The 22,625-nt window shown below is 38.4% G+C and overlaps 2 protein-coding genes across 14 annotated transcripts in view; one reads left to right on the top strand and one right to left on the bottom strand.

Annotated features, from left to right (window-relative positions):
- Positions 1–20,805, top strand: part of CDK13 (cyclin dependent kinase 13) — a 58,482-nt gene extending 37,677 nt beyond the window's left edge. For 2 of the 13 annotated variants that reach the window (XM_085537616.1, XM_085537615.1), the window contains exons 6-14: positions 222–411; positions 2,181–2,237; positions 5,243–5,344; positions 5,457–5,534; positions 7,563–7,679; positions 8,646–8,777; positions 11,039–11,244; positions 14,323–14,700; positions 15,890–20,805. In XM_085537616.1, coding sequence (XP_085393742.1) covers positions 222–411; positions 2,181–2,237; positions 5,243–5,344; positions 5,457–5,534; positions 7,563–7,679; positions 8,646–8,777; positions 11,039–11,244; positions 14,323–14,700; positions 15,890–16,746 — 2,117 coding nt within the window. In that variant the 3' untranslated portion in view covers positions 16,747–20,805. Of the gene's footprint in view, positions 1–221; positions 412–2,180; positions 2,238–2,691; positions 2,813–5,242; positions 5,345–5,456; positions 5,535–6,052; positions 6,115–7,562; positions 7,680–8,645; positions 8,778–11,038; positions 11,363–14,142; positions 14,701–15,889 lie in introns of those variants that run through there. The other 11 variants (XM_015854951.3, XM_085537611.1, XM_085537622.1 and 8 more) reach the window with 9 other exon arrangements.
- Positions 16,851–22,625, bottom strand: part of MPLKIP (M-phase specific PLK1 interacting protein) — a 27,380-nt gene continuing 21,605 nt past the window's right edge. The window contains exon 2 of the mRNA XM_085537642.1: positions 16,851–22,065. Coding sequence (XP_085393768.1) covers positions 22,045–22,065 — 21 coding nt within the window. The 3' untranslated portion in view covers positions 16,851–22,044. The remainder of the gene's footprint in view (positions 22,066–22,625) is intronic.

Below are 22,625 nucleotides of genomic sequence, written 5' to 3'. Positions count from 1 at the left end.
AATAATTGTTTACACAGAAAGGCAATATTATGAAAACACTTCATTAGATTATTTTATTGCTGTTACAGGAAATGAGGTGCAACTACAAACATTAATACAAAAAAAACCAACCCCATGTAATAGTTGTATGAAAAACAATTCCCTCTTTCAAAAGTAGAGAATAACGGTGTTATTGGACTGCTGATGAATCGGTCTCTCTGTTTCCTGTTTCTCCTTTCTAGGTGCATTTTATCTGGTATTTGAATATATGGACCATGACTTGATGGGACTGCTGGAATCTGGTTTGGTTCATTTTAATGAAAATCACATAAAATCATTTATGAGACAGCTGATGGAGGGTTTGGCCTATTGCCATAAGAAGAACTTTTTGCACAGAGATATAAAGTGTTCAAATATTCTACTAAATAATAGGTATGATTAACACTTCTAGTATGTAAATATTGTATGTTGGGATCTTATTTAAATCTTTTTTATATTCTTTACATTTCACTGGCTTTAATCCTAGCTTGTTTAGAAGTCAATTGTAAAATAACAATCTGGTAATATTTCTGCTTGATGCTGGATCTGGCAGTTATCTTTTAAACTTGTATGTTAAAATAGCAAGGTTAAAACTCGTGTCTGTTAAGTGAGAGTACAGGGGAAAGTTATCTTGAGTTCAACACATTAAAAGTTAAAAGTTTTAGGAAATATGTTTGTGTATTATTCTTACCATCATTTCAAAATGAAGTGTGGAAAGGCTGCCTGTTTGTGGCAGAATTTAGAAGTCTTCACCCTCATTAATCAGGGTAATGCTTTAAAACAATACTTGATTGGGCATTTTCAATCATATCTTGGCTTGCAATTACAGCTGTGATCAAAGGTAGAGAAGAATTTGTAATCACAAGAAGTCTAAAAAAAAACAAACATATTAGTAAACACGCTTCTGTTGAATATGCAACAGCAGCAGAAATTAAAATCACAACTGCAACTCACTGTTAGGAAGGATACTGAGAGTAAGAAACAGTGCTTTGTTGCTGTGTAGAACTTCTGTCTCTGTCTTCAATTCTTATACCTGTATCTCAGTGATCCTGAGTGGTGCTTGAGTACAAGGAAGGTGAGCCTCAGAGCTGGGAAGGTTCGCACATTCTGCTTAAAAATCTGCTTATGCCATTGTTGGAGATAAAATACTGGGCAAAATGGATCAAGCATCTTATTTAGTAGGGCCCTAATTTTGTCCCAGGTTTGTCCAAATTGAATTTTTTGTCTTTTTTTTTTTAAAATTAATATTAGACTGTTTTCAGCTCAGGATGACACCAAACTTGCAAGACTGATATAGACCCTTAAACAGATGTACACATGCTTCCACATCTCTCACCTTGCCCATTCACCGTATCTTTATTTTGTGTTAGTCCAGTAGTGATGCTGTCACTGTGCATGTCTGGGAGCTCAGAAACTGAGGTATAACTTGACATTGGAGAAGAGCACGTTACACTAGAGTCAGTGCCATGAAACATTGCCAAATGTTTTCTGTGTATGCAGATTGCTTTATGTTTAAATCATCCCAGCTTTATAGAGGGTGAGGCTTCTTGAGTAGTGAAAATGTATGTGGCAAAAGCAAATGAAGAAAGCCAGGCAAAGCTTTGTATCTCCCACATTTCCTCTCATATGTGGGAAAACTCAAAGGCTTAGGGTTTGTGTCATTCAGCAAGTTGGCTGCTGGCAAAAATAGAAGCCCTTATCTGGTTGGTTATCCTGATTTGAAGACCATGCATAAGCTTCAGAAGAAGAAAACAGTGGTTAGACTTCCTAGAAAGAAGTAGGCTTGCTGCTAGTTTTCTTTGTTTTGTTTTGATTTTCTGTACAAATCCTTATGCTAGCAGTACTTCAACTATCAAAGGATCAAAAAATAAAGAATTTTCTTCCATCAGTTTTTTTTTTTTCTTGCAGTTGTTAGTTTGAATGTTTAACAGTATACACCCTAAATTTTGAGTACCATACACTGATGTAAATTCCGCTTTGTCACTGTATCTAATTTTGCTAATTTTTCTTTGATACTGAGTAGGTTAGCGTATTTATTAATTGAAGAGATACGTGATTTGTAAGGCATTTCCTGAAGCTCAGTTGCAGCTGTCTGAAAATTTGAAACTTCAGCTAGTTTAAGCAGGGTTAACTCCTAAATAATTCTTTCCTTTTTCCACCAGAGGGCAGATAAAGCTTGCGGATTTTGGGCTTGCTCGGCTGTACAACTCAGAGGAAAGGTAAGATACAATTGTACTGTGAAAAAGCATTGAGAGGTATGTCTTTCATAACTTTTAAGTATTACGAAGGCTGAAAAAAACCCTATTTGTTTGTCTGGAGATGTTATTGTACTGTAACATAAGTAGCGTTGCTTAGGAAATTGAAAGAAGTGCATGTTATCTTACCAGCATACAAACACAAGGCTCCCTTTGTACAAGTGTATTGCCGTTCTGACTATTGCGGATAAATATCTGTAGAGAGGGGCCATATATTGTTTCAAGATTAAGAGTTGCAGTTTTAATTAGGTTACATCCTGTAGGCTTTTACTAAATGTTAGTTTATGGTCCTGTAAACTTATGTTCTTTCTATTGATGTACCTGGGAAAAGTTTATTTAGGAACAGTGACATTTTTGTGCTGACATAAATCCATATCCATTTACTGTCTTTTTTTTTTTTTTTTTTTTTTTTTTTAAGCATTACTTTTGTGTAAGGTTTAATCTTAAATTTGAAGAGGTTTATTGTGTTCTTCAGGCAGTCAGTCCTGTTACATCTGTTGGAAACAGAGATACAAGTTTAAATAAAAGCTATTCTGAAACTTCTTGTGACTTGTGCTTCTGTTGTTAATGGCTTTGTTACAATTATACTCCAAGAAACAGGTGCCCAGCTTTTATGTTTAAGAATATTAATGTATATATATATATGTATGTATATATATATATAGTGGTGTTATGTATTTGTTACTTGGACTGAGATTTTCAAAATTAAGGTTGAATGTTGATTACATCAATATGTTTGACAGCTGGCTGGATATTGAGAATGTTAGGTACTTAAGCTTACTTTGGGTTCTGCATGCCTAATTTGGGAAACTGTATCTGCATTATCAGTTTTATGAGTTTATTTTCTCCCAGACCTCTGACGTTCTTGGATGCAACAGTGTTATTTTCACTGTCTTCTGAGCTGTTATTTCAGGCGCATTTGCTTAAGTAATGACTGGGGAAACAGTTTGGAGTACAGTATTGGGGTAAGATAGTTTTGAGGAGCTGGTAGGCAGTTAGCAATAGAACTAGAGGAAACGGGCTCGAGTTATGCAAAGGGAAGTTCAGGTTGGATGTTAGGAATTCTTTTTCTCTGAAAGAGTGATCAGAAGCTGGAATGCACTGCCCAGAAGGTGCTTGAGTTACCATTCCTGGAGGTGTTCAGGAAGCATTTAGATATTGTACTAAGGGACAGAGTTTAGTGGGAAATATTGGTGGCAGGTAGACAGCTGGACTGGATGATCTTGGAGGTGTTTTCCAATCTTGTCGGTTCTGTGATTCTAATTCACTTTCATTTTGGATGTACTTTTGAGATGATGCCATCCTACCTAGCTATTTTAATCTTCACCAAGCTGACTTCTTGTTGGTTTACTGTCATTATTTTTAATATCTTTTCTAATTTAATTGTTGATTGTAGAACTAAAGTTCAACATCCTTACAATGCAAATAAGATTTTATTGAATGTGAAAGCTACCTCATTGTAGATAAATTAAACAAGACAAATATGTGCTTACTCTCACTAATAAAATCGCTAATTGAGCTTGGGAAGATTATTTGAATCTCATTAGTATATTTTTGGCAATTCTTTTGTTGTTCATTTTCCTTCTGAACAGCTTCTGACCTGCAGTAAGATCAGTACTTGATGTACACTAACAAGCATATAAATGATGATTATGTTTATGTATTTTACTTTTGTTTTACTGCTGTTGGAATGACACATTTTTCAAAAGGTTACAGAGTTTAGTTAGGAGCAGAATGGAGTGGAAATAAAATTGTAACTGAGTTCCAGTTATTCTAGTTTATTCTTCAAGTGTTATTTTGGAGGCTTTAATATGTTTAGAGTAGAGATATGACAGATTTTGTGAGAAAACAGCTGTTCAAACAAAAAGGACAATATACTTGTGTGTGTGTGTGTGTGTGGCTTGTCTGTAGAGGAAGTCCATACCATGTAAACAGTTTGAAGATGGATGTTTGCTTCACAAATATATGAAGGAACTGCTTCCAAAAAACCATGCTATATTAATTTTAATAAAAAAAATAGGGGAATGTATGAAAAAAAGCTGGGACAGTTTTGCAGAAATTATACCTGTAGTACTAAGCATGTTGCAAGAGCTTGTAAGAACACTGCAGTTAACACTACTCTGCATTCTCTTTGGACTTACCTATTGGTATTGGTAAACTTGAGATCTTAAAACTAGAATGATTAGGTTTTGATTATTTTTGAGAACCACCCTACTGTTGTTCCATCCCCCCCCACCCTTCTCTTTAAAAACAAAGCAAAAACTAAGTATAAAACAGCTCAACCCTAACATCTGCTATGACTCCCATTCTGAACTGTTGATGCTGTATCTTGGCCAGTCCACAGAATATGCAAGTATAAGATAGTAGAATTCTTAAGTTAGTGTCAGGATGGAAAGGATTATTCACAGAACTTCTGGTTAGAGCTGTAAAGAATTAAAAATGTTGAAATAAAGGAATATGTAAGAAATGGTCCAGACTTAGAATTCAAAGTTGTTGAAGGATATAGTAGTTTGAAAGAGAGGCTTTGTTCTTTCCACAGAGGAAAGTGACAGTTTTTCTCCTTTTCAAAATGTTTGTATAGATCCTGGGTTCAGTAGTCAAATAATTAGCAGTTGTCAAGAAATCACTTTTTTATCAAAGCAGATCTTTTTCCTTCAATGGCTAGCAGTGTAATGAATGAACAATATTGCTGTTTAATTATCCAAAATACAGAATTCACATAACCACCTAGCCATCTCAATGCTACTTGTGTATCTCTGAGGTCTTGTTTCAGACTGTTCTCCAATAGCCTTGGTCAGATGGTTGTGTTGCTTTTGTGCAGTTGCAGCTTTGTAGAACTGGAAAAAAAAAGGGAAGACAATACTGTCCTTAAATAACACCGTAGAATTAAATCTCTCAAAATATCACTTTTTTTTCAGAAATGAGATTGTAGCAAAATGATAGTTCTCTTTTTTTGCTCCCCCCAACAGCCGACCATATACCAACAAAGTTATTACATTATGGTATCGGCCTCCCGAACTTCTGCTTGGAGAAGAAAGATACACACCAGCTATCGATGTCTGGAGCTGTGGGTAAGAGTTTGGTACAGAAGTTTAGCAAGCATAACAACAAGCCAGCAATAAATATTTCTGTCAATCTGTACTGGAAGCCATACTGATGAAATTGCATAAAACTGTTTTACAGCTGCATCCTGGGTGAACTTTTTACAAAAAAGCCAATATTTCAAGCAAATCAAGAACTTGCTCAACTGGAACTTATAAGGTAACTAGCAGGCACTACAACATGGTAGGTGCCTGATTGCCAATCTTTTTCACGTTGAAAACAAGGGTAACACACTGCTAACATTTACAACTACTTGATTATCACCCTAAGTGAGATATTAGTGGTTTTCAGAGGCACATAGAGTGTCTTATGCTTGGATGTGGAGAAGTGTTTCAAAATGCAGCTGGAACTTATCCTATTACTGAAGTTGTAAGGGAGTGTAATTCCTTTTTAAGATGGCATCACAAATTCCTTACAGCAGTTCGAAAGAAAACGTGGTCAGTAAGGATAGCAGGTTTGGGAGGTGCTTTGTATGCTACTTGCCTGAAGAACTTGCATTGAGTTTTCCCACATGTGGGCTTTAGTATTTTCATATATTTCTCTTCCCTTACAAACTGCCAGACACCCTATGTAGGTGAATATTTTGTTTCTTTCATTACCTCAGTAAATTTTAGGATGGCATGTTTATAACTCCGTGGAACCAGTGCATCTTGTTTTCCCCTTTATTTTGCAAGCAGAAATTGCTCTTGATTCTGAGATCATAGGTGACCTCATAAGTGTTGAGAGACCCTCTTCCTAAAAACAAGGGGGAAAGAGGGTGAGTCCTGTAGAACTTACAGAACCAGAAGAATAAATAAAATTATTTTAAAAATCAAAGTATTTAAAAATGTAAGTTATATATTGAAATGTTTTTCAAGGTAGATTAAATGTCAGTATGCTTCTGTGTAATGTTTTACTAGCTGATGAGGAGAAACAAAGCTTTTAGGAGGTGCACAACATACCAGTGATTGTTCTTGGTAGAAGAATGAAACGTCTTGATTTTGGAAATCTTTGCTTTTGTCCACTAGATGGCAGTGAGAGTGTAGTCATCAGAAATTTTACCTCCTAGATTTCTTTCTGCTGGAAGAATGCCGGCAGATAGCTGCTTGTAGCTATTTTTCCTCTTCATTCTATTCAGGATTATGCCTTTGGAGGCTGTTTAAGTGTAATATATCAGTTTTATTTTATCATTTTATACACAATCTCTGTAACGGTCATGTTACAGTCAACAGTTCTACATCTTATTCTAATTTTAATGCTCAAAGATAGAACTGAAGTAAATTCTGTTAGAAAAAGATAGAATTTATTTATATTTTCCTGAAAGTAATGTATTTCAAACATAGTCAGATTAGTTTGTGTAGCATTAGGAACATAAATAGTTCATCCTTAGGTCTCTTGCACAAGCAATTTAAATCAAATAAATGCAAAAGGGTGAACTAGGGAAAGATATTTCCTTAGCAAGTTGTTCTTTTATGAATGCCTTCATCAAATGTCTTAAACATTGCATGATAAATTGCCATTCCCATTCTTCTGATAAGCGTGGTATTAGGCTGTGCTACCATCCTTGATGGGACAAAACAGGCATGGACAGTGTGAGAGGAGTGACGCTAAGGAGAATTCCATATATGGAGATAGATTAGGCCCGACACAGAAGACTAATAACTGAACTGAAAAAGTAAAGATAAAAATATGCAAGATTATGCTACTTAAAGTTTGCATCTACCCTTAGGACTTGACTTTTGTTCTTGTTTTTCCTCCAAGTGCATCTTCTTTGTCAACTAAATTCTTGTTAGTCTTAACAAGTTAGTACTTCTTCAGGCATTTGTTATTTCTTTCTTCACTGAAACAGCCCAGCACCCTAGATCTGGGATATCCTGTTGTTTAGATCAAATACCTGGAATGGTGTCCAGACATAGTTAATTTTCAGAATGTAACCTTTTGTGCAGGAGATGCTTTAGAGTGGTTGGGGCACAGAAATAGTGGATTTTGTGAAGTTTAGTTTGTGAAGGGTAGTTACCTTTCTTAGATAATTAACCATTCCTTAACGGCGTTAAGCCTCATGCTGTAGAGAAATTTTAGCTAAATGAAACTGAATTTTAAGATTAGAAAATGAGTTTTGTATGTACTGTACTTCTAAGAATAAAGCAACAGCTGTGAACACCTGTGCTCTTGGATCTCATACCTTTCTTTTCCCCTCTTTTTGTGCAGTCGAATTTGTGGGAGTCCTTGTCCAGCAGTGTGGCCTGATGTTATAAAACTAGCTTATTTCAACACGATGAAACCAAAGAAGCAATATCGTCGAAAACTGAGAGAAGAGTTTGCATTGTAAGGATAAAGGATTAGTTTAGTCAATTGTAACAGCATTAAGTGTTCCTGGCATCTTTATGAACTTGATGGATGTTCAGCCAGTTTCCAGAAAACAGTCATGAGAAGAAAAATGACTTTAGATTCTTAGAGGATTCCTGCAGAGCTTGTATTAACCCTTATTTAATAAAGTTTCAAGAAGGCAGAAAGAAGGCCCTAAAATTTCAGCCACCTGTCAGCTTTCACCTAAGGAGACATTTGTTTTCCATGATTGGTACACCTGCTTGCTTTCCCTGTCCAAAAAACAGCTTGGAGTACTTAATTGTTTTTTATTAGGACAACTGGTTACAGCCAAATATGAAGTCTGGTTAATGTTACAGTCTTCTGGGTCATAAATTCATTCAACACAAGAGTTACCTGAACCATGTATTCTAAAATACTGTGTACCATTGGACCATTTTTGTGCAAACATCACACATGAAAGTTATGGAAAGCAGCTGGAGATTCAATTTAAAGGGATTATTCCCTTTCTTCATCTGCTTCAGGGTTCAAGATAAATGTACCATCCTGTTTGAACTAACAAGACTTTCCTAAAGCAGTAAAGTTGTTTTGATTGGTCCATACAAAACTGCCCCTCTCTGTGCACTAAATTCCAGAGTGTCAAGTAACACTAGGCTTCAAGTGTGTTGGGTTTTCTAATATTTTTTTTATGTTATATGTTTTTTGTAAGAATAATATTTCAAGCAAATCAGCCACATAAACACAGTTGCTCACAGTCACTCTCACCTCTGCTTAAAAAAAAAAAGCACGTGGGTTTATATGTTAATAGAAGTTGATAAAGATGAACTTTATCTGCCTCTTAAGTGTAAGTCCTGGCTTCATTTTAGGTGTTAGTTATTCTAGAGAGGTGTTCTTATTAAAGCTTTTCACTGAAGTATGTGATTCAAAAAACAGTTGATGTTTTTTTTCTGTTATGTTCTTTTGCAGCATCCCACCAGCTGCATTAGATTTGTTTGATTACATGCTTGCTCTGGATCCCAGCAAGCGCTGCACAGCTGAACAAGCTCTTCAGTGTGAGTTTCTGCGAGATGTGGAACCATCTAAAATGCCTCCCCCAGAGTAAGTTATTTCCATTAGTAATATTATTTACACCTATGAAACTGTAACATGTACTGACTTCATTAAGCTCGTTGTGCTTCAGTTAAAGTAGCTTGTAGATGAAAATTGTCAATATGTACAGTTGGAGATTCTGCACTGAAATGCTGTTTTATGGCTCTTATGTCACAGTATCAGTGGCTTTGAGGATGAATTTGAATTGATGTGCCTGGAATTAGTGACCATTATTGTCATTTTTAAAAAAGGAATGTATCTATTTATTGCTGTCTGTGTCTTCCAAGGGTTTTGGTGCCCCTCATGAACCCAAATTACCTTCTTTAATGTTTTGGTTTTTTTCAGGCAAAGAGGTATAAAATTGCTTCTGACAAGTCTCAGGATGACCCATGAAACGTATCAGTCAAAAGACAGTAATAGGAAGAGAATAGTTTACCCCATTCTGAAGGCCAGAGTTTGCTGTAAACTCCCAGAAGGAGGCAATATCTGAATAGAGATTTTTCTCTCATTGCTGCCAGCCCTTAAATGAAGTTAGGGAGGTGTGGACCCAGGGTTTTGCTTCCACGTGTGCTCCCAGGGCTAGCTGTGCTTCTTCAACAGGTGCTCAATCATGCTGTAATCTTACAGGTCCCATACAATGATAGAATAACATTTGGTAGAGAATTCTTTAAAGGTATCTGAGAGTTAAGGTAAAATACCATTCATGATTTACTGTGCCAAATGAGATGCCTGGTTTTTTGTTAGTGTGGGTTTTTGTTTGTTCTTTCTCTCCTCTGAGTAGAAATGTATTGTGGTGTTCCGTAGTTTTATTTACAGAGGCTTGATTGTCACTTTAGGCAGTACAAATAGTATTGGAACAAGCCCTGAGTAAAAGCAAAGAAAAACATCTACAGAGTCTGCAAGTTTAACTTTTCCCTTGAGATAGCTGCTTAATGACAGAATATCTAATAGTCTGAATAAATTGTACCTTCAAGGCTGCCTGTGCTTTAATTAGTTACCAATTGGAAAAAGTACTTGAGCTTTATCTAAGAATTTCATTAAGAACCTCTCAAGACTTACCTGTTAGATATAGAAGGTTGTAATGAAATTGATGCAGAAGACTGAGTCTTTTTCCATCATCTGAATATTACAAAACAGCAGTATTAAATATTAAGCTGTTCATTAAAATCTCAGAACCTTACTGCTAACGCATTTTGAATTAAATGAATAGGAAGAAATTGTTTTCTTCTTTTCAGGGCCTTGATAGTTCATCTATTCTAGAAACTGATGTAGAAAAATTAAAAACAAACAAAGAAACTGTCCTTTGGTATCCCTTTAAAAACTGACACCAACATTTGTCATAGTGAAATGAAAATGATGACTTCTCAAGAAAGAATAAGGTTGCTCACTTGGAAGAACCATGCTCAGTGCTGACTGCAAGTACAGTAGGATAATTCTCATAGTTTCTTGATTGATCCAAGCTGTTGTTGACTAAATACCTGTCAGGTCTTTTGACCTGCTGTTCTGTGGAGGAAGACAATGTAGAAAGCAACTGTCAAAATTTCCTTTCCAGTGATTCTTATCATCTGTCACCTCATTTTTTACACGTTCCTGGGTGAGAGAACTGCTCAGACAGTTACTACTAATATGCAAAGGGAAAACAGAAGGACCTGTTTTAATGCCATATCTCAGTATTTCCATAAGCTATGGGATGGGATTCTGTGTTCCTCAAGAGATCCGAATTCGGATGCCTGTAGGGAGGAATAATAATGAGAAGACTGAACTAATGTCAGATGAGTTCTGTAGAAGATATTTTTCCCCTGTTTTTATCTGTCTTAAAGGACTAGAGGTATCCCTTGTTCTTCCTAGCCACCTAAATTTGTTAGTGTTAAATACTGTTTATTCCTGCCACATTTTTTTTTCCCCTTTTTTAGTTGCCTATGCTGTATAGTTACCAATACTGGATAGCTACATCTGTTACTGTGAACAAATGTAACTGCACGGATGTGGTGCTTATACAAGCAAGAAAGTGACATTCTCATAGTAAGATGCACGTTCCTGTTCTTTGCGAGAAAGATCTGCATTTGTGAAATAGGCAACTGAAAAAGAGATTTTACCCAGGAAAACGTATCTGGCTTTGGATGTTTCCCAGTGTATTTCTAAATTCCAGCAGGTTAATCTTTTCAAATGCTGTGTAATGCATAATTTGAATGTGTATTTTACCACGGTGGTTAAAAAACATTTTTTGTAAATCTGGTATAAAACTGATGATCTCTAATTGTTCTTTGCAGCCTTCCTTTGTGGCAGGATTGCCATGAGCTCTGGAGTAAAAAACGCAGAAGACAGAAGCAAATGGGCATGACTGATGATGCAACAGTGACTAAAGTCCCTAGGAAGGATCTGTCTCTAGGCATGGATGAGAGCAGAACCAACACCCCACAAGGCATGCAAACTTCTTCCCAACTCAAAACTCAGGGCAACTCTAGTGTAGCACTTGGTCAGTAATACTTTCAGTTCTTAAAATTACTTTCTGCTTGGATTGCACCTTTAGAAATTTTAGGTGTTATTTTCAGAGTATTTACGTCTCCTGGATTCTTGAAGGAGGGAACATTATTGTAAGTTAAATCTTTGTTACAAAAGATTTGCCTTTATTTTTGGGAACTAGGCATTACTTTTTATTCACATTATTTATTTTTTTAAATCAAGCCAGAGCAACTATCTTGCTTTGTATTTTTGAGGAGGTTTTATCCCTTACTCACCAGTAAATCTTCTGTAATCCTACTAGTTTGTTCATACTCTAAGTTCATCATAGTCTTCATAGATTGGGGGAGCTATGTTGGTACTGAAAAATTGGCAAGAAGGCAGACTTTATAACAGCCATGACTTCAAATAGAAGAGATTACCTCAGCATGTCACTTTAGCCTTCATGTTTCCAAGCTGTTTGCGCTAAACCAACTCAGAAAAGAAACAATAAACTAACAAACAAAAACAAACCAACCACCCAAATAACTTATTAAAAAGTAGTAACTACCTCTGCAGCTTACACAACCAGTAATTCAGAAACTTAACTGAAATGTCTTGCTTGGATGCTTATGTAGTGAAGAATAATATAAATAGTAAAGTAATGGTCTCCTTATGTGGAAACCAGTTGAGATGATCAGCAATGAATACATACCTGGTAAGTTTAGTTTAGACCATTTTTAATTGCGCAAAGTGACCTTAAATCCTATGACACTTACACAGATGTTCATCTGCAGAAAATCAATACATGGTTCACTGAGCATAGTAGTTCTTGAATACTAGCTGTCTTGAATCAACTCTTCATTTAACAATGGAGCAGAACTCCAAATATACTATGCAAAGATAAACGTTAAATATGTACATATTGATATTTTCATTGTATTTTTACTGCAGGTTATTGCTTCTTGTTCCTATTCATCCTGTTTCTTACTACAAGCTGATAAGCTGGCTGTGAGCTTTTGCCACTCACTCTGAACTAATATTTTGGCTGTATTTTCAAAGATGTCTTTCTATAGCCCTTGCAACTTTATCCCTACAAATGAAAACTGAGTTTTAAAGCCCAGTGGATAGTAGTAGTTTTCCTTGTGCTTCTGTAGCAGTTAGCATGTTGCCGACCTACTGTATTAATCAGACATAAAAACGAAACATTTAAAAAAAAAAAAAAAGGGAAGGAAGCCTTTCAGAGCTAAAATACTGTTTGCCCATGATCGGGTAGAAAAGTATATCTAGGTATAAAAGAAATCTTCATTGGAGCCTAGACAGGTCAGCATATAGGTGTTTTCTGTATTAAGTGCAGCTCTTCCTGAAATCCTGGTAAACCTTAGTTAAAATCATCCATAAGGCATGCTAAAGGATTAAGTGTACAAATGGAAAATGCATGCTTTAAACAAAACTGTTGCTTTTTTTTTGTGTGTGTGCCAAAAAGAGGTTAAAACTAGATAAATTGCTGATGTTATGCTTCATGACTGAGAACCCTGGTTATTGTATCTTATAATTTAACAGGAACTGCATACAGCTCATTCATTTTGTTCTGGTAGAAACTGATAGGTTTCCCAGAGTATAGTTTGTTCTTGGAATGGACTTGAAACTAGCCAAAGAGTATGTAACAGGTAGGTTAGTTACCCTTTGGGGGTACTTTCTGCTGAATTTGCACACTGACAAACTGAGAGAAATTTGAATGTACTTTGTTATCTTCTTGAGCATACCATCCTCAGATATCACAAAATACTGTTCAGCGTGACAGCTGGGTGAAGTCCAGCAGTACGAGGCATTAAAAATAGTAGTTTTTATCTACTGTTAAGTAAAGGATGGTTTTATTTTTGTTTTTAGACATATAAAATCTTTAAAGTCCTTAGAACCTTCCAGAGTAGTGTTTGCATCCTGGTGTACATCCACAAGTAGGGTAATTAATTGGCTGTGAGTTTTGCAGCACTTTCCAGCTGTGCTCTTCTTAGTCTTGCAAGGCAACTACTTAATTTTTTGTGTGACTGTTTTTCTCAGGTGTGGCTTTGAATCTGCCAGAAATGAATGTCTTAGTGTATTAACAGGAAGGAAGAATATGCTCATGTTGACTTGGGTTAAACAGACTGGGAGAAAAACATATCCATTTTAATTTCCACCTTCTTTCTTAAGATCCATCTAGTTGTGGGGCGTGTAGCTTCAATTCTTTCAAAATAAACTGACGCAGTGACTGCTTGAAATTCAGAAAATACTTCTGTATTCTGACTAACTTTCTTATCTTCCCCTTCATCAATCTCCTCTTACTTGTGTCAAATAAACACAGTTATATAAAACAAACAAACAAGTGTACCTTATCAACCTACATTTTCCTGCTACTCATTGATATTGACTTGTCCTTCAAGCTCAGCATTTGCTTTCTTGCACTGATACTGCTAGCTTCTGGGTCACCTACAGCCTGGTCACTGGAGCAGGTGTTAGAATCCAGATGCTGAATTAGACAGGCCAGAATGTGACTGGAAATGCGTTTTGCAGATGGCCACTTTTTAACAGAGGGATGTGATATGTCAAGGATAGGAAATTTTGTGGGGATTGGAAATCTTACAGCTGCCTAAAGCAGGTGGCCTTAAGCCCCAGCTTAGTTGTATTGTGGAAAATTGAGCTTCAGCTTGATGTATCTCATCTGTCCAAGTGCATGTGTGCCCCTTGGAAGTCACTTTCTTTATATTGGATCTTACTATTCCATTTCCTATAGATACTCCCCCAAAGGCAGTTTATCTGTAAAATCATTCCATTTCTGTGTTGTCCAAAACCACGCTTTGCCAGCTGTGACAGCCATGCTAGATTTGTCTTAATTTTGAGTTTCTGAAATATGAAAATTCTGTATAATTCTTAAAAACACCTTTTTTGTCTTTAGCAAAAACAAGCACTGGACAGCAGTTAAACCAGAATGAAGTGGCAATCCTGCTAAACCTGCTACAGTCTAAAACAAGTGTTAGTTTGGCACAGTTTGCCCAAGTGTTGAATATTAAGGTAAACCCAGAGACTCAGCAGCAACTAAATAAAATAAATCTTCCTGCTGGAATTTTGTCAGCAGGTGAAAAACAGTCAGAACAGCAGCAGCCGCCGCCGCCTCCACCACCACCACCGGAACAGGAGTCCTTAAAACAGCCGGCCGTCACGCAGCCTCCTGTACCACCTGCTCAGCTGAGTCAGCCTAAAGTGGAAACTGATGCTGCCCAGGCAGCTGTACAGAGTGCATTTGCTGTTCTGTTGTCCCAGTTAATAAAGGCTCAGCAAACAAAACAAAAAGATTTGGTGTTGGAGGAGAAGGAAAACGGATCAGGAAATGAAATGTCGTTACAACTCAGGCAGCCTCCAGAGCCCACCACTCCTGCATCTCTCAGCCGGGACGACATGGAATCTCCAGCAACCGGTTACCCACATCTGATCAAGTCATTATATACGCCTGCAGGTACTGAAGGCTTTTATTGCTAAGCAACAGGTATCTTGAGCTGTGATGGCTGCTAGTTTGGGGGTAAAGAGTTAACCTCTTAACATTACCAGTCTATGTGAGTACAGGAGAGATTATTACAGCAATTTTGTTGCTTAATTTGTTTGCATTGTGACTGTTGAAGCATAACAACACAAACTGCTGCATTTGTGTTGTTAGTTGTTTTTTTGGTGTTTGGTTTTTTTTGGTTTTTTTTTGTTCGCTGGTTTGGGGATTTTTGCTGAGAATGTAAATGCCTGGCTGGGCTTACTGTAGTAGGTACCATACTGACATCAAAAAATGGTCCTTCTAACAGGTATACAGCACCTGTACTTTTTCTGATGAAATGGTTTCCCTGATTGCTTTTTATGGTAGTTTGGGTTTTATTTTGTGGTGCTGGTGTTGGAGAGGACTGGCTCATCTATTGATTTCATAGCTCAAATTTACCCATTTTGACTGTGTGTTTAGTTAAAGCCTATTTTGATTTGAAGGTTGTGGGTTTTGTTTGCTTGCTTGTTTTTTTTAGTTTGTTTTTGTTGTTTTTTTTAATGCTGAGTAGAGCAATTTCTTAGCAGCAGATTCTGAAGTTGGTTGCCCATAATTGTCAGTAGCACACATGGCTGAATGCTTCCACTGGATTATAGTAGTGACTTCCTTAGTCGTCTTGATATTTAGTGCTCTGTTTTTGGCCATCTTGAACTGCTATTTCATCAATCGTGGCTTATTAATGTGTGCTGTTTGCAGCTGTTGAAATTTTCTGAAGTGGCTTGGGAGTGGGTTTTTTTGCAGCAGGGTGTTAAGGTTGTTTTAATTTTGCTTTTAACCTTAAGTTTTGCAGCTCTCTGAATCTTCTGTTAATTTAAACCTTTTCTGATATGTGTCATTTGCAGATATTTTTGTTCACTCTTCTAGCGTTTCTCTGTTGCAGAATATATTTTTTTAAGGAATGTGTACCACTTTTCTTAAACTTTGCTTGCTTGGTAATCTTACTGTGAGGAGAACCTTGTGTCACTTTCTTAAGACAAGTGCACTGTTGCCTACTCCAAAATAACTAGTAGTAAAACTTAACTGAAATAATGAACCTCTCTGATGTTCTAGGAAAGAGACCTTTCCATTCTGGTGTTGTTATTGCATACTTTTATTCCAAAGCTTTTATTTCTCATCTGCGTAGGTCAAGAGGACTTGGCTAGGCAGTCTGAGATGAGGCTCCTGAACCGAACGCCGGAACAGGAACGCCCTCGGATCCTGCCTCCAGACCAGCGTCCCCCAGAACCCCCAGAGCCCCCACCTCTCACCGACGAAGACCTTGATTATCGGACAGAGAACCAGCATTTGCCTATAACTAACTCTTCAGGAACAGATCCTCATGCAGGAGTGAAAGCAGCGCTTCTGCAGCTGCTCGCTCAGCATCAAGCTCAGGCAACAACAGAGGAGCCCGTACAGACGAGTGTGGATTACCAGGCTAGAGAATCCTATGTAGCAGGCCCAGACTACAAGGACAACTTTGGATCATCTACCTTCTCCTCTGCTCACTATGGTGGTAGCGATGGCATAGGAAGTGGGTCGTCGGGAGCACTAGAACGAAGAAGCTTCCTTGGAAACTCAGATATTCAGCCTTTGGATAACTACAGTACTGCTTCATCTCACTCGGGTGGTGCCCCTCCTCCATCTGCTTTTTCAGAGTCCTTTCCCAGCTCAGTAACTGGTTATGGAGACATTTACCTCAACACTGGCCCCATGCTATTTAGCGGAGATAAAGACCATAGGTTTGAATACAGCCACGGCCCAATCTCAGTCCTGGGGAACAGTAGGGACGCTTCTGTGGGGCCGGAGAGTACTCATTCGTTGCCTACTAAGATGCACAACTATAGCTATGGAAGTAACTTACAGGAAAACCCTGGTGGTATCAGCCACATGCATGGACAGACCTGGACATCTCCTGCACAAGGACCCGGCTACTCCCAAGGATATAGGGGGCACATTAGTACATCCGCAGTGAGAGGGCGAGGCAGAGGATTACCATTTTGAGTATCTGTTTTTCCTCAGGCACATCTTTTTTATCTGGAAAAACTTTTTTTTTTTTTTTTTTTTTTCCTAGCTGCGGTTTAAAGCAGCAGTTCAACAGACTTGAATAATATTAATTCAACAGCTTTATTTTTATGTGGAAAAGGGTCTTGCATACAGTAGGAAAAATTACAGATGCTTAAAACTCATGCTGTCTGAAAAATAGATAAATTGATTGTACATGTTCACAAACTAGTTCTGAATTTTATTTTAATTTTTTTTTTTTTTTTGGCAGTTTTAAGTGGATGCTAAATTTAGGGACATCAGCTTTTTACGGCACTCTTTCAGATCTTCTGAACTATGCACATTTGTGCTTTTTTTTGTAAGTTTGGACCAACTTTTATGTAAAAAAAAAGAAAAAGAAAAAAAGAATTTTACAACAATCAAAGCAGGGCACTGATTTGTTCGGTATTTTTCTTTTTACAGAACTACCTTTAGTCAAAGGTCACTGTCAGTCATTGCACTGCTTTCAGTGTTATTGTGGAAGGCGTACTTTGTGCTCATTTCAGATAATAAAACAACCTTTCTCTTGATGCAAAATTTTATAAATATTTGGTCAATGTTAATTTTTTTCTTTCCAAGGAAAAAAAAAAAAAAAAAGAATGGATGTTCTGGTAAAATGTTCTCTCCATCTCCCAGGCTTGTTTATATATAAACTGTTTTACTTGAATGGTAAGTGCCTTAACACGTAAGCTTAAGGTCTGCAAAAGTTGGAAGTACTCTATAAATCAATGCTAAACTGAAACCTAGGTAGTTAACAAGATCAGATAATAATAGGAAACTCAAATAGGTCATAACCTTGTGTTGTTTACTTCATGTGGACCAGTTATTTAGACATCTAATCTTATCTTGATCAAGTCATAATCTCCAAATTGAACTTGGTAAGAAGCTACAAAAGTGAGAAAAGTGAAGAGCGTAGTTTTTCCTCAGCTCCGCTTTGAAGTTGTAGTAATTGATTCACTTCCTCTGCCAAATAAACTATGCTTTTTATGTCCTTTCCAAGTGGTGAAAAAGTTTTTCCTCTCGAATGTCAACAGCAGTAATTACTGTTATGTGAAAAGCTGACACTATCTCCTTTTTACAACAACTACTGCATTACCGGAAGTAAACAAAGGACAGTGACCAGTATTTAAAGCAAACATTTTACACTAGTTCTAATTCTGTAAACTCTTGATTGTGCCAACTAATGGTCCTCTTATCTGCTATTCCACCGAGTATTCTAGTGTCGGATTTGAGTCTTTCTGAACAACCGATGAAATAACTGTAGTGAAAACTCTTAATTAACCAAGAGCCACTCCTCAATCATCATTACATCGAGCATGTTTTTTTTTCCTGTGATGACAAGTGGTCCCTCTCCTGCAGAGAGGAGGTATGGTTATATTTTGCATGTACGTAAAAGAATGTTTTTAAAGCCCATATTGGAAACAATTTTCCAACTGATTATCCAGTTGACAAATCGGTACCTTATGTAACTGTTTAATTATTACTTTTTAAAAAGTAAAATTTCTACTTACACTATTTCAAATGTAGTCTTGTCAATGACTTTTTGGACTTTCAGAATAGAAGCCAAAGCTGTTGATGTTTTGTTTTAATTTAAAAACCTGGTTCTTGTTTATGGCCAAGTACCACGTTGCAGAGCATGGAGAAAGTCACTGTGCTGATTTACATAGAGTGAGGATCTGGCAGATGGGAGATGGAGACGTCCCTGTAAGCCCAGCAGCTGCCTTCACTAGGCACAGAAGGGAATCCTGCCCTCTGAAAACAAAATCAACCCAGACAGTGAGGAACAAACGCTTGTGGCCGTGTGCTTTAGGAAAACCACAGCTTGACAGTGGCGGTGCACTAGGTAGGTTTCCTTGAATAAGGACACCCCAGTAACATTTTTCTGCCAGTTGCATTTTAAAGGCAGAAATCATTATTCTCATTTAGGTACAGACAGTGTCAGCTGGGGCTTTTCTGTTTACTAATTGATAGAAAAAAATTCCTAGGAGGTTCAGACAGGTTTGTTGGTTTTTTGTTTTTTGTTTGGTTTTTTTTTTTTTTTTGTGTTGTTTTTTGAGTCAAGCAAGACTTTTAAAGCTCTTAGACCATTGTTTTCACTAGAAACATGGGATCTAGTGTTACTCTACTGCACTTCCAATGTGAAAAAGAAAAAGCGGACAAGTTAAAATGGAAGGTAGATTTCAAGGAGGACTACGTGGTTTGACTTTCAGTACAAAAATGTAAAGCAGTTATAATGTCTCCTACATCTTTCCCGGAGGTAAAGATTAGGTTATTTTAGTTCATTTAATGCAGAGCTGTCGGTCTGTAAGCGAAGGAGAGGCAGTGCAGTGCCATTGCTGGCTGGCATCACTCTGCTGCTGCATTGTTCTGCTGAGATGGAATTTAGTCTTCAAATGTAAAAACAAAGCTAGGTAACTAACTGTGGCTGTGATGGATACAAAGGAGATGGAGTAGACAGCTGACTTCCAGATGGATCTAAAACAAAACTTGTACACTGTTACAGATGCAAAGTTCCCCAAATTCTGTTTAAGGATTACTAGCCTGTGACCGAAGACTATTTGCCTGGTATAGCGGTGCTGGTGTAGCACAGGGGGACATTCAGCATGGGGTGATGGCTGGAGAAGGAGGCTGCTGTCTTCTCTGCAGCCTGGGGATCTGCCTGGCTTCCCCTGGTCTGGGCCTGGTCTAGGAGCTGGCCAGGCCTAAGGGCTGCCCACCTTTGGTTGTGCTGGCCCTGCATGTGATTTATCAACATTTCTTTTCTGTACCATATTATGAGGTGCTTACATCAGTTCAGAATTTGACCGTTTTGAACAAATGTCACTTAGCGCAGAGTGAGTCAGTGCTAGTGCAACATTTGGCTTGGCGTGGCCGTTGCGTTCTGCCACAGTAGCAGGCATTCTGAAAGCCGCGTGATTTTCTGTGGAGCCCGTGGCTTTTTGTTACTTTCCCACCTTCCTTTGGGTTTACATTTTCTGTGCTGCAATTCCAAAGTGTGCTACAGAGACCTGGACACCACATCAAAAAGTAAGTGTTGTGTGTTTGTGTTTCTAAAACATAGCAAAGTACTGTAACCATGGACTGTGGAGTAGCAAGTGTTCATTATTTATATTGAGCAGTCATTAGCCATACCAAGAGGAGAAATGTGAGTGCTACTGGACTGCTGTGGATGTGACTTAAGAGGCTTAGAGTGCTAGAACACTTAAAATCGGCCAAAGGGAAAGGAACTGACTTCTATCATGGATTGCTAGTTGTTACCTGAAACAGAAGAAGGAATGGTGTTTGGGAAGGGATGTAAAAAATACGTGTCTTTAAGTGTTAATGTCCCTGGGGAGGTGGGTGGAAATTAAATGGCAAATTTCTGTATTTTTCTACAAAACAAGTCTATGTTGAATTTTCTTCTTGCCACAGCAGTGACAGCAGAGGCGCCGAGTGCCGCAGTGTTGAGCTCTCCAGGGTTTGGAGCTCTGCCCTCCTGCTGGTCCCTGCTGCAGGATAGTTCTGGTGTGGTGCAGTTGCAGTAGGGCCCATTTGGTCACTGACAGCGAGGATACCCGATACCTCTTGTCTGTGGGCAAACTGAATTTCAGACCATGAATTCTGTTTCCAAGAGAGGAAGTCTCATGTAGTTCTTGCATTCTCTTAGTTAACGAAATGCACAAGCATTTTACATGCAGCATTTCTCCAGTCTGATGTTACAGGGTTTGTATAGGAGGAAATTTGGCTGTTTCCCTTCTTGATGGTTGTGGGATGTTCTTCATACATGAGTGTGTTAAGAAGATAAAGAATCACAGAAAAGTGATACAAGTTCTGTATTTAAAACTGAGATGACCTTGGGTTAAAGTCGAACTAACTTTTGCTTATCAGGGTGAAGAATACTTTATTGCAGGAGTTATTTCAAGAAAACGTAATTTAAAATAATCAAACTGTTATGCTTCAGCTTGCTTACCCTTCGTTATTTTAAGCCATTTGTATATAAATGTATCGTGTGGCTTGTAAATAAAATACATGAAAACTTGATGTCTCTCACTTTTTCTTCTTCGGTTATCAAAGGGGATTCTAAGAGAGTTTTGGATTAATTGCTTTCTTAAGATCCAAGGGAATGTGATTTTTGAGTATGTTAAAATGTTAGTTTTTCAAACGAACATTTACTTCTCTGCTACTTCTTGAAGAACTGCAAATGCTCGCTGCTGGCAGCTCGTGGTTTGGCAGCGGTGTTGTGAGCATGGCTGCGTGCTGGGGTGCAAGTTGGAGGGTGAGTGGGAGGGTGCTGCAGCTTCAGCCATCTCCTGCCTGAGTGTTTTTAGAGCAGGGTACAGTTGACAGGGCATTCTTTGCTAGTGCTGGTCAAGCAGGAACACGGTTGCTGTTGTCCTCTCCAGCTCCATTAAGAGGCTGGTGTGTGTGCTAAAGAGTAGTGTGAATCGGAAACAAAGGGACGGGTATTCTCAGGCTCTGGTGATGCAGTGTTGCTGCTGGGGCCACAAGGTAGATTGAGCATGGCTCCAGCTGTTGTGCTATGAGTGCCTCCGGCCTCACTGCTTTGTTTTCCTGCTGTATCAGCTAATATTGTAAAAAAAAGATACTTTTTCCTGCAGATGCTGTTTTCATCCAAAGCCAAGCCGTTTGCTGTATCTTCCACACCGTTAGCTGCAGGCTGAGCAGGAGGCTGCTGCTGTTATACCAGCAACTTGTTGATGAAAACCCCATACAGAGGGTGCAGGGAAAGTCTCAGGTCAGTGCTGGTCATGCTGACGTTAGGCTGACAGAGTGCCTAGCAGTGGCCAAAAGGATCTTCTTATCCAGGAGAAAATATATTGGCGGCAGCTCTAAGCAAAGCCTGAGCTGTTCTTCAGGCAGGCAGCTCATTTCACGTTACACAAGTGGAGACCTGCACACAGCAGATCAGATGGGTGTGTGACATGGGCTGTGCGAGGGGCAGTGAGAATCATCCCAGCTGGATCTGTGTAAGTTGATGTTCTAAAAACCTCAGCAAATGAGAGAGGAGGGGCACGAATGGCTGCAGTATCACAGCCTGCATCAACACACAAGGACTGTATCTGCAAAATCAGTGGCAAAAAAAAAGAGGACAAAAAGTATTCCATTTTGCTGCACAAACAGCTGAACATAATGGCTTGTGCTAGAGTTTGTAATGGTTGCTGGCTTTCTCCTCTCCAAAGAGCAGTGGCAGGAAGATGCCCCTTACACTGATATGTTTTGTTTCTGGAGATTCATGCACTTGTCTTCTGGGCTTCTTCTCTAGATTAAGAATAATAATACCTAAAACAAAAAGAAAACAAAACAAAACAAAAAAACCTTTGCTTTCAATAAGTCATATATTGAGCCATCAGAATGGCCTGGCACCATGGCAAAGTTTCCTGTTGCATTCAATCTGTTCTCCAAAGTCCTTTCTCTTCTGTTCTCCCAGGCAATTCAGTAGCTGTGTTGGTGAGCTAGAAATAATGACAGGCATTTTTCCCCCCCTTGCTCTTGTTTCAAATGGTTTGAAGGAGATTATGGAGAAGAAAGTGTATGAAGGGTCTTAGAGCTGCACAGCAAACTCTTGCCTTTGAGCTGCATCCCTGCTGGGAGCCCCTCAGAGCCAGCAAGGAGCTGGCCAGGCTCTGTGCCATGCGGGGCGATGGCTGCCAAAGCAGAGAAGGGAACATGCTTAGCACTGGAACCTCAGAGCATTTTCCAGGTGAAATGCAAGGGAAGTATCTTCATCCACATGTGGAAGACCAAAAGTTGACCCCCCAAAAAAAACCAGGACCATCTTTTCTATTCATTTTTCCCTTTTTTTACAGTGACCCACTTCAGCCTCTACCAGACGATGCACA

This window comes from Coturnix japonica, chromosome 2 (genome assembly GCF_054131305.1).
Source record: "Coturnix japonica strain WE chromosome 2, WE-NBRP24, whole genome shotgun sequence".
NCBI lineage: Eukaryota > Metazoa > Chordata > Aves > Galliformes > Phasianidae > Coturnix > Coturnix japonica.
The sequence above is the reverse complement of the archived record's forward strand: the minus strand, read 5'-3'. Positions and strand labels throughout refer to the sequence as shown.